Genomic DNA, 11467 nt, shown 5'->3' with positions numbered 1-11467 from the left:
ATATTTAATAAAACATGATTTAATCAACCTTTGACACTTAGTATCTTTTCCCCAAATAAAAGTTAAAAATGTACACAATTGTAAACAGCAGTTACTTAAAGCAGCGTCAAACTAAAACAAAATCCTGGAGCTTCAGATGATGGATTCTCTCAGGTCCAGGTCCGACAGCGACATAGTTAGTTGTGTGGTCGGAGCAGAATGCAGGACAAACTCTCTCTGAAGCTCCACTCGGTCCAGCTGAGGTTCAGACCCGGTGTCACCGCTGTACAACAGATCGAATCTCTGGCCCAGAAGGCTTTGCTTCTCAGACGACGGCTCTCTCGTCCCTCTGAGCTTCTGCCTGTACTTGTGGGAGGCAAGTTTGATAGTTCTCTTCAGAAGGTGTTTCCTGAAGGCTCGCTGGATCACTGCCGCAGAAACCTCCTCCTGTTTCCGGCGCAGGGTGTTACTGATGGGCTCGTACGACACCTGCAGCCATAGAAACACTCAGAAACACTCATAGAAACACTCATAGAAACACTCATAGAAACACTCAGAAACACTCATAGAAACACTCATAGAAACACTCATAGAAACACTCATAGAAACACTCAGAAACACTCATAGAAACACTGCTCACAAGCCCCATTTTAAATAGATTCTTAGGGACTCATCACACAACTAGAAACTGCAGGTCAAGTAAAGAAAACAGAAAAAAAAGTAAAACACCTTACAATTCTATTATCAACTCTATATATATCTTGTTAAAGATCAGGTTGAAATATTCTTTCTCCCTTAAACACCTTTCATTTGTAAGTAAGTAAGTAAGTAATTTTAATTTATATAGCGCTTTTCCAGACCAGGGTCACAAAGCGCTTAAACAATCAAAAAAATATTCAATAAAGTATATATTTTAAAGGTCAAGAAAAAACTGATAACACAACAGGAGTTCCAGAAAATCAAGGAAAAGCCTGAGCAAATATAAACGTCTTAAGATGTTTCTTTAAGGAGTCAGTAGACTCCTCCATTTTATTGGTATTTTTTTCAAATAATAAAAACGTTATTTATGATACAAATGTAATTTTTTAGTTTGCTTTCATATCACATTTAAAAATAGTATTTAAATTGTAGTTGTTTAAACGTTTTTTATATATATTTTTTATTCTCAACTTAAAATATATGAAATATGCCAAAAATAATCGAAATAATGTTTGAATCAATATTTAAAGACAATCAGATTATGACTTAAGCTTATTTACTTATTTTCTTTTATATGTTACTTTTTAAAAAGTCAATTCCCTTTTCTGTTTTTGCCTGACGGCCCCTTATAAAAGTTGCAGTATATAATGTAATGCGGCCCCTAAGAAAATGTAATTGTCCATCCCAGATGGGAACCAAACCTTTGAGGGATTGTTTGCCATGAACTTCTCCTCCATACTTGTCTTCAGCGCGTCCATCTGCCCTGAATCTCCGAGCACCTGCACAGGTGTGAATCCTTCAATCTCTCTTTAAAAACCTTCCTCTCGGGCTCACGGTGAAGTCACCTGCGCAGTGAGAGCCAGCAGGATGTCCAGGCAATGGATCCGGTCTCCGGGAACCAGCGGCAGGTCCATCTGGATCAGCCTGACGGTGTTCGGTTTAGGAATCCTCAGCGGATCTTGCAACGTGTCACAGAAGTCGGACAGTTCCCTGAAAAAACAGTGAAGTCCGTCAGCTCCTCGGAGGCTCCGCCCCCCCAGCTCGGAATCTCACCTGTACTGGATGAACTGTGAAGCGTCGGGATCGAACTTTTCCCACGTCTCGTAGAACATCTCGAAGTCATCCTCGCACAGCGGGTCGCCGCTCTCCTCGGTGGCCACGTTGAAGTTCTCCAGGATGATGGCGATGTACATGTTGACCACCACCAGGAAAGACATGATGATGTAGCTGGTGAAGAAAACGATACCGACCCCTGGACTCCCGCAGTCTCCTCTCACCGACGTTCCGGGGTTCTCCTGGTCCGGGTCGCAGTCCGGCGGCAAGTTCATGATGGGAAGGAGGAGACCGTCCCAGCCGGCGGACGTGGTGATCATGAACATGCAGATCATGCTGTTCCCGAAGGTCTCGAAGTTGAACATGTCGTCGATCATGCCCTCCCTCCGCACGTACGCGAAGTTGGACATGCCGAAGATGGAGAAGATGAACATGATCAGGAAGAGGAGGAGCCCGATGTTGAAAAGGGCAGGAAGTGACATCATCAGGGCGAAAAGCAGCGTCCGGATGCCCTTGGCGCCGCGGATGAGCCGAAGGATTCTGCCGATGCGAGCCAGACGGATCACGCGGAACAGAGTCGGCGAGACGAAGTACTTCTCGATGAGGTCGGCGAGCAAGAGACCTGGAGAAGGACGAGCAGAGGGTCAACCGGCGACCTCGGACGATGGTTCCTCACGCACTGACCCACGATGGACAGGATGACCACCACGAAGTCAAACACGTTCCATCCCACCGCGAAGTAGTGTCGGCGAAGCGCCAGCAGCTTGAGGACGCACTCGGACGTGAAGAAGACGATGAAGATGAAATTGAGCCAGAAGAGGATTTCCTCTTTCTCCAAACTCTGCTCGTCCGTCTCGACCATCATCGTCACCATGTTCAGGCAGATCAGCACCATGATGAAGATGTCGAAGGCCTGTGTGGTGACCAGGTCGAAGGCCAACGCCTGGAGTCGATTCTAAGTCAAAGAAAAGTTCCCTCAGAGTCAGACCAGCGGTGAGACCTTTGACCTTGAATCGTAGAAAAACCAACCTTCGGTCGAGGAACTGGCTTCTGTGGTTTCTTTGATCCCAGTTTCTTCATGGCATTGTAGTATTTCTTCTGCTCCTCCGTCATAAAGATGTCGGTTCCTCCCAAGTGCAGTGGAGAACACAATTGTCATACACTTGAGTGGATTCAACGATTCGTTTTATTGCTTCACCTTCTTTGAGATCAAGAAATACTTTAATGTCATTCAGATTATATATATATATATATGCTCTATATACTTATGAATATTAGATACACATTCTGGGTTCACAGCAGCAGGTCAGGACTCACAACAGACAGAAAAAGAGAAAATAATAAAACACCTAATGTGTATTTAGTACCTTGAGTATGTTGACCCTTGATAAATAATGACATGATGTTATATTTGTCGCCATCATGACGTGCACAAGTACATCAGTGCCATAAGAATGTTGAATTTAATATTTTTAAATGTTAAAACTTACATTTTCTTTTCATTTTTAATCTCATAATTATTTTTATTGAATAATGTAATTTAATTGTATGTATATTGATTTGATAAGTTCAACATTTTATATATAATGTTGTATATTTCTATTTAAAAAGTAAGAGAGTAAATTCAATATATCCTAATTAGTAGCATTTTAAATGTAATGTAATATGTTGAAAGTACAGAAAAAATCGATTTTTCAATTTAAAAAAAAGCAAAAAAACATTCAACCTTTCAATTTACAAATGATTTTAACTTTACTTTTTAAACATATGAATTGTTGAAATTAGAATATGAAAATGTTTGTAAAAATGAATTCATTAAAATAAAAATCCTCTATTTGGTAAATTAAATTATTAAAAAAACAAAAAAATAAACCGTTCAATATATAAATTAAATAATTAAAAGAACAAAAAATGCAACCTTTCAATGAAGAGATCAATAAATTCCAATCCAATAATTAAAAGCTTAAAAAACAACATTTAAATTAAGAATCAACAATATTAAAACATGTGAAATGTTAAATTCAACCATTCAATTCAGCTGGCACTGATATAATATTGTGCAATTCATTTTAGAAATTTTTTTTATTGTTCATTGAATCACGATTGTTCCATTATATTGGTAATTATTGACACAAATGATAAATAAATAAATGATGACTTGTGTTCGTGTCCACGTGCTTTGATACTCATCTTAGCTTTCTGCTGATTGAAGTTGTCGATGATGACGCCGATGAAGAGGTTGAGGGTGAAAAACGATCCGAAGATGATGAAGCAGACGAAGTACAGGTACATGTAGAGGTTGGACTCGTATTCTGGCTGCGACTCCACCTACGAGCCGAACTCAGGTTACAGGCAAACGTCCAGTTCTCGCATAACTTCCTTTCAACTGACCTCTTTGGAATCCACGGCAGCGTACATGATGTCCATCCAACCTTTGAAAGTGGCCTGACGGAAGCGACGCACGTTAGCTCATGTGGCAAACATTGTCAAGTGCTCCACGATCATTAGATACAGGAAGTGGCTCAGTGGGGGTTACATTCTGGAACAACCACCACCCCCGCAATAGGATAGGATATACGTACCCCTACTTGCACTCTTTATTAAACCTTTCTATACTTTATCATTCTCCACATTCTCACGGTTTATACAAACTGTTAAAAACCTACACAATTTTAACAACACATTCTTAACGATGACTCACACTGTAAAATATTGTAACAGTTGGGTTCACGGTTATATGTAGTTTCAAGTTCTGGATTTTACACGGGTCAGTGAAGGCATCATGATTGGCGGAGTGGGAGGAAGTCTATGTTAGTTACGGGGAAAATGATGAGAGTCGTTTGTGTGTTTATACTTTGACATTAGTATTAGCTCGGATGGTATTCAGAGTAGTTGGCTCGTGGCCTGAGAAATTCAGGTTCAATCCCAGCTCCGGATGAGATTGCGGCGCTGTGTCCCTAAGCAAGACACTTTACCCTGATTGGTGCACTGCGTCGCAGCCTACTCCCATCAGTATGGGATTGTGTGTGTGAATGCGTAACCTAGCATAAGTGCAGAAAAAAACCCGCAATATAAGCAAAATCCGTTTACCATTTACCACTGGCTGTGTCATCTCAGCATCCAGTACATCAGGTCATCAGTAAAGTTTAAAAACTACAGACCATCTTCTAACTATAGAACGCTCCAATGTTTTACAGCTCATCTGATCGCGCTGCACCCCCACCCTCCTCTGTAACGCCATTCTTGAAAACAATATTGGCAAATCAAATCACTGAACACAGGGCTCAGATGTTCACTGACCCGATCAGGAAGAAAATAAATAATCGGTTTCACACGGTAGGATTTAGACATAGAATCATAATCGTAGATTTGAAATATAGTAAATATGTGGAATTGTGTGCTTAAAAAGTATCAGCAAAAAGATGGTCCCCTGTCACTCAATATTACGGCCAAGAACTGATTGGTTGGTGAGCAATTACTGTTGTAATAGCATTGTAATACAATTGTGATTTGTTTTTGTGGATTTGTTTTACTTCTCTTCTTCTTAACCCCTTCTTTTGTTTCAGTTCTGAAGAAGTAAAAGTATACTTCAGATGCATAATCTGAATACAGATACTGTCGAACTGAATGTTTAGCTCTATCTTTATTTGTCTCAAGGTAAAGGTTGTTGTTGTTTTTTTTTGTGTTTTTTGTTTGTTTGTTTTTAGTTTTCGTATTCTTTTTTTTCTTTTTGATTTGCCTTTGTAGTACTGTGTTTCTTGTATCTGGGTGACTTGAATAGGAGTACCTTGTTGTATGTATACTACATATTATGGATATGTCATCTATGATTGATGTGAATTTACAAAAAAACAGCTCAAAAAAAATATATATATCAGCAAGGCAGCAGAAGTAGAGCCGCCATATGGCGACGGACCACTGTGTAGTATGTGGATTTCTGTTTGTCAACACGGTGTGCGTGATGTTTCTTCATGTAATGTTTCTTCATGTAATATTCATGAAACAGAGTAATACTGACCACTTGCAGCAGGGACAGGTAACCCATTCCAACGTTGTCAAAGTTAACCTTGACATTCTTCCACCGGACATTTTCGTACTCATAGCTCAGCGAGAGGCAATCGGTCTTGTTATTGACCATCTCAGGATGGAACATCTCTTCAGATGTCTCGTTGAAACAGTAATAAAACTTCCCGGCAAACAGGTTGACTCCCATGATGCTGAAGATCAACCAGAAGATGAGACACACCAGGAGAACATTGAAAATGGAAGGGATTGCCCCCATCAGGGCATTGACCACCACCTACGAAGAGGAAAGTACGTCAAGTTTCTTTCCGTTCCACAATCAATCAACGATACATCAAGAAGGCGAATCTCCTACCTTCATGCCTTCAAAGCGAGACAGAGCCCTCAGAGGTCTCAAGGCTCTCAGGGTCCTCAGAGACTTGATAGCTCCTAGCTCAGAGTACCCCAGAAGGTTGGCTGTCAAAGACACCAGGGAGACCTGGAGATGACAAGAGAGTCTCTGTGGATTCCAGCCTCTATAAAGGTAACAATCGTGATACAGTTGTCGTGATACCAACATCTACGATGAGGAAATCCAGCCAGCACCAGGCGTTTGTGAAGTAGGTCTTCATTCCAAAAGCAATCCACTTCAGAATCATCTCCACGACAAAGACGAACGTGAAAACTTGATCGGCAAACTCCAACACAATCTTAATGTTCCGTCTCTGATCCAGATAGATGTCTTCGAACGCCTGCACACAAACCACCAAACACAAGCAGACACACAGATGTGTCGGTTAAATATTCACCTGTTCGATGATATTTTACGATTGAAATGTTTGTCGATACCAGAGCTCCGCTGCTCAACAGGATCATGAAGATGATGAAACTCTCAAAGTAGTTGTGTTCCACAATGGCGAAGCAAGTTCTTCTGAGTCTCCAGAAAAACTGTCCAGATCCTTTCGATGTGTCAATGTTCAGACAAGGACAGGTGTTGTACCAGTCTAAGCAACACACAGGATGAGTACATAGTAGGTGAGAAGGTCAAATGAAACGAGTAGAAAACCTTCACTGAAGCAGTTCTCAGGCTCTGTTCCTTCTTCGTCATCATCGTTTTCATCTTCATCCTCCAGATTTTCACACTGTTTCTCGACGGAACTGCAAATGGAAGACTCGTCATCCTGCGGACAGACGAGACCAGACAAGACCTTGACTTTATTTCTACATGGTTCAGTCTGACCTACTAAAACGCTAAGACAAGTCACCTGTGACGACTCATCCATGTATTCCGACTGACAGTCGGACTCAGCCTTGGCTATAGGAACATTCAGGACGTTTCCATCAACATTGCCATTTCCTAGAGTCACCGCATCCAAGGTCAAAGCTAAAAGCTCTGGTCCTCCTTGCGTTCTCGTCGTGTCCCCCTGGTCAGTCTGGTTATGGTTCCGGGGCCTGAATACTTGTTGCAGACCACCCACCACCCATTTCTTTAGCCAGTCAAAAAAGCGGTTTATCCTGTTCATTGCGAGCTGAAGGTTGTTTTCCTCCTCTTCATCTGGACTTGCAAGATTATCGCCACTGAAGGAACTCAGAAGCAAAGCCAGAAAGAGATTGAGGACCTGTGAGGAGAGAAGGCAAATGCTCAGGCCTACAGACAACATGAAGGCTGATGGATTTTTAAGGATGTCTTGGGGGGCAAATAAATGACCGCAATTAGGGACTATACATGGACCTCTTAAGGTGCATTGGTCATTTGAAAGAAAAAAATACAGGTTTTATTCTGTGTTCAAAAGAAATCAAATAATAAATAAAGGTCTTCGTGATGCAGAAGATTGGTAGTTGCCGTTTCGTGATTCAACAAGTTGAAAAAAACTGTTCAAAAACCTACCGTTCAAAAAAGCCATTAAGACTCCCACATATGGACAAAACACTAAAAGGTAAAAATGAACTTGTGATTTCCTGGATTCTTTGGACCTCTCCTGGCTCTTTTCGTCAGCTCTCTTTGTTCTTTGGTTTTAGTGGTTTGTGCATTTTCTGGACTGCATTCTTTTGAGTTATTTTGATTATTTGTGATTTGGACTGTGAGATAGACTCTTGTGGAAATTAGTTTGTTACATGTTTTGTGTTGATTGAACTTCATTGAATTGTAAAATACATTGTTTCTTTGATTGTTTGAAACATTTTGGTGCAATGTCTTCCTATCTTCCTTTGATAATGTTCCTTGACAACAAATATAAACAAATATATGTAACTAGTCAACAGAACTATCTATGTGGACGACATACAATTATTTAATTAAAATATGTGTTTGGTTCATCAATGTGTCTCAGACACTTTCAGATACTGAAAACTGAACATTTGTCACTTCATATGTATTTTTGTCAAGGCTTAAGTGCTTACCACCAGGTTCCCTATGACCAGGACCATCATGAAGACAATCAGACACATGGCCTGACCTGCCACCTCCATGCAGTCCCACATGGTCTCGATCCACTCTCCACACAAAACCCTGAAGATGATCAGGAAGGCGTGAAAGAAGTCGTTCATGTGCCAGCGAGGAAGCTGGCAGTCCTCCGAGATGCGGCACACGCAGTCTTTGTAGCTCTTTCCAAAGAGCTGCATGCCAACGACGGCGAAGATGAAAACGATGATGGCCAGAACCAGAGTCAGGTTCCCCAGAGCTCCCACTGAGTTCCCGATGATCTTGATCAACATGTTGAGTGTCGGCCAGGACTTGGCCAGCTTGAAGACTCGCATCTGGAGGGAAGACAGAAGAACAGGCTGTGGGAGGTTTCTCGGGGGAGAAGACTTTATCAAAAACAACAACATCGGAAAAGAGTAAATGAAGACACCGTCGATTGTTCTTGAAAATCAGCAAAATATTTCGGGGTGAGTAACAAACTGACCAGTCTGAAGGAGCGCAGGACCGACAGGCCTTGGACATTTGCCAAACCAAGTTCTACCAGGCTCATGGTGACAATGATGGAATCGAATATGTTCCAGCCCACCTGTTACCATGACAACAAATGAATCCCTCACGAAAACAAATGGAAGATATAATAATACAGGTTGGATAAACAGACCTGGAAGTAATAGTAGGGATCCATGGCCAGAAGTTTTAAAACCATTTCAGCGACGAAGATTCCCGTAAAGACCTGAACAAGAGTAAACAATACTGAGTCATCAGAGAAGCTCGAACCGTTTTACACCAAGAGTGGATACTTGGTTCTACAGTGGGTGCAAAACCTGACCAGGTTCCCGACACTCAGCATCTCTTCGAACTCTGCTGTCATGGGGTAATGTTCCATGGCCATGAACACGGTGTTGAGGATGATGCAGGTGGTGATGGCGAGGTCAAAGAACGGGTCCATGACAACGATCAGCAGTCTTGCTTTGGTCCATCGCCAGCAGCTGCAACAGTCCCACTTCAGGAAGATCTCAGCGAACACGTACCAGCACGGGGAACACGGACGCTGCTCTTCGTCAAACTCTGAAACATCGGTGTCAACCAGACTGTTGGGAGTTTGTGTATACCTCTTATATATTTCTTCATCTAAAAATGTGTACCTTCTTTGGAAGTTTGTTCACTTTGTATTTTGGTTGCGGAACTCTCCTGCAGATACACAAAAACACAATACATTTTTCAGAATGAAAGAGTTTTCTGAGGCTCACCTGTTCCCTCAGCCTCAAGGTCTCTAGAATCTGAGCGTATTCCTCCTCCTTTTGTTTGGCTTCTTCCTTGGTGGCCTGGTTCTGCTCGGCGTAGGCCATGGCCACCACCGCCAGGATTAGGTTTATGAGGTAGAAGGAGCCCAGAAATATGACCACCACGAAGAAGATCATGTACGTCTTGCCAGCTGCACGCAGGGTCTACGAAGGAGTGAGTGTTTAGTTCGACCCGATAAACGGACGAAGAGGTTTCACAGACCAGCTGGAAGAGGTTCTCCCAGAAATCTTGGGTCATCAGTCTGAAAGAAGCCAGGTAAGCAGCACCAAAAGAGTCGTAGTTGGTGTAGCCATAGTTTGGGTTTTCCCCTGCCTTTAGACAGACGTAACCATCTGGACAGCGCCTGATGACATCAGAGCAAAACTCAATTATCTTCTGTCATTATCAGGATAGAACATCGAACTCACCCTGCATCAGAGCTGTTTCCGCACAACAAAGCGTCAATATTTCCTGGAAAGTAATAGTGGTTCACTGGAAGAGAGCATCTTCATCATCATCATCATCATCATCACAGCAAACTGACCTTGATGCTTTAGATCTTACAAGGGTTGTTGATGTACGCCTGGTAATCAAAACCTCCGTCGATGCCGCTGTGGTTGGTATCGACGCTGAGGTTAAAGGTCACCGTCTGGTTAGTCATCATTAAGACACATTTTTGGCGAAGGTTCCCCATGAAGAGCTGAAGAGCGACCAGCGCGAAGACGCAGAGGCAGAAGACTGTGAGGATCATGACGTCTGCCAACTTCTTCACCGACTGGATCAGAGCTCCAACAATGGTCTTCAAGCCTGCGATTGAAAAGCGTGGGTTCAAATATTTCACATCGTGTATGGTGGTGCACAGTGGTTCCACAGATGAAGAAAAATAACCCAAATTTATCTGACCTGGAATAACTGTGATGGTTTTCAATGCCCGGAGAACTCGGAAGGTTCTCAAAGCGGAAACATTTCCCAAATCTACAAACTCTGTCAGATATCTATTAAACGGAAAACAAGATTTCAGTCGTCATACCATCACATGTGAACTCTCAAAGGGTCTGTGACATGACGTTTTTAGAAATACTTTTTCACTTGTTTACAGTTTGGATTCTACAGAACCAACTCCGGGGATGTATACAGTTGTCACTTGCAATATCCTGGTTTAACTTCTGGCCGTTGATGTATATTGTATTTTTAAAACTGCTAAAAACATTCAATTTATTTAAACAGCAGATAAACTTAATCCTTTCGTTATCTCTGGGTCAAGGTGACCCGGTGGCCAGAAAACAAAGGTTGTCGTAGACACCTTAAGTAACCCCGAGGTTGTTCATCTTGACCCAAGAGGCAACACAAGGGATAAAAAAAGACACAAAACTTAGTGGAATGCTCGAATCACTGCACCAACAAAACGTAAACTCCCATGATGCCTTTCTACGCACTGCTCTATTTATCGACACCGTTGAACAATACTGTATTTAAATTTTAGGTCTATATTTCTATGTCAAAAGTGATCACCTGCTGTGATTGTTTGCCTGGGCGGCATGGGCGATGTTCAGGTCACAAATTCTAAGGTTGTTCTGAGGGATTGCACCCCCACATGTTCAGTTGTAAAGTTCAAATAAAGGTTGTTAAAAAAATGCTTTTGAATTTGAAAGTATAAAATGTAACTACTCTGCTATGCATAGTCTTGTCACAGACCCCTCAACATGATCATTGAGATGTATTACGCCATGCTGATGACCATAAAGTCCAGCCAGTTCCACGGATCTCGTAGGAAGGTAAACGATCCAACACAGAAGCCCCGAGACAGAACCTTGATGGTGGCTTCAAAAGTGTAGATGCCCGTGAAGACCCATCTAAACAGACATTGACATTCTTTACACACTCATTTTCTCAATTGGATTTTTTTGGTTTCGGGGTCAGTCAAATATTATCAACTCACTCCACGGTCTTGCTCCAGGCTGGAGGGTCACTCATGGTCATGAACGCACAGTTGGTCAGAATGGTGAGCATGATGAACAAGCTGAACAG

At 42.1% G+C, this 11467-nt stretch overlaps 1 protein-coding gene across 1 annotated transcript; it reads right to left on the bottom strand.

Moving 5' to 3' along the window:
* On the bottom strand, positions 1–11449 carry LOC148072141 (sodium channel protein type 4 subunit alpha B-like). Its single transcript, XM_087799604.1, has 25 exons — positions 11379–11449; positions 11164–11292; positions 10343–10434; positions 10004–10246; positions 9868–9931; positions 9662–9803; positions 9406–9603; positions 9301–9346; positions 8985–9223; positions 8817–8888; positions 8640–8741; positions 8134–8490; positions 6800–7352; positions 6583–6737; positions 6312–6485; positions 6110–6232; positions 5750–6031; positions 4123–4176; positions 3922–4059; positions 2761–2865; positions 2416–2686; positions 1732–2353; positions 1524–1668; positions 1380–1457; positions 1–468 (listed from the first exon to the last, which is right to left on the bottom strand). Exons 1-25 carry the CDS (start codon positions 11447–11449, stop codon positions 133–135), a joined length of 4791 nt encoding a protein of 1596 aa, XP_087655730.1. The 3' UTR covers positions 1–132.
* Between the last annotated feature and the right edge of the window lie 18 nt (positions 11450–11467).

The sequence above is a fragment of the Callionymus lyra genome, chromosome 9 (assembly GCF_982586985.1).
Source record: "Callionymus lyra chromosome 9, fCalLyr1.hap1.1, whole genome shotgun sequence".
Lineage (NCBI taxonomy): Eukaryota > Metazoa > Chordata > Actinopteri > Syngnathiformes > Callionymidae > Callionymus > Callionymus lyra.
This window is presented reverse-complemented; position numbering and strand designations above follow the sequence as displayed.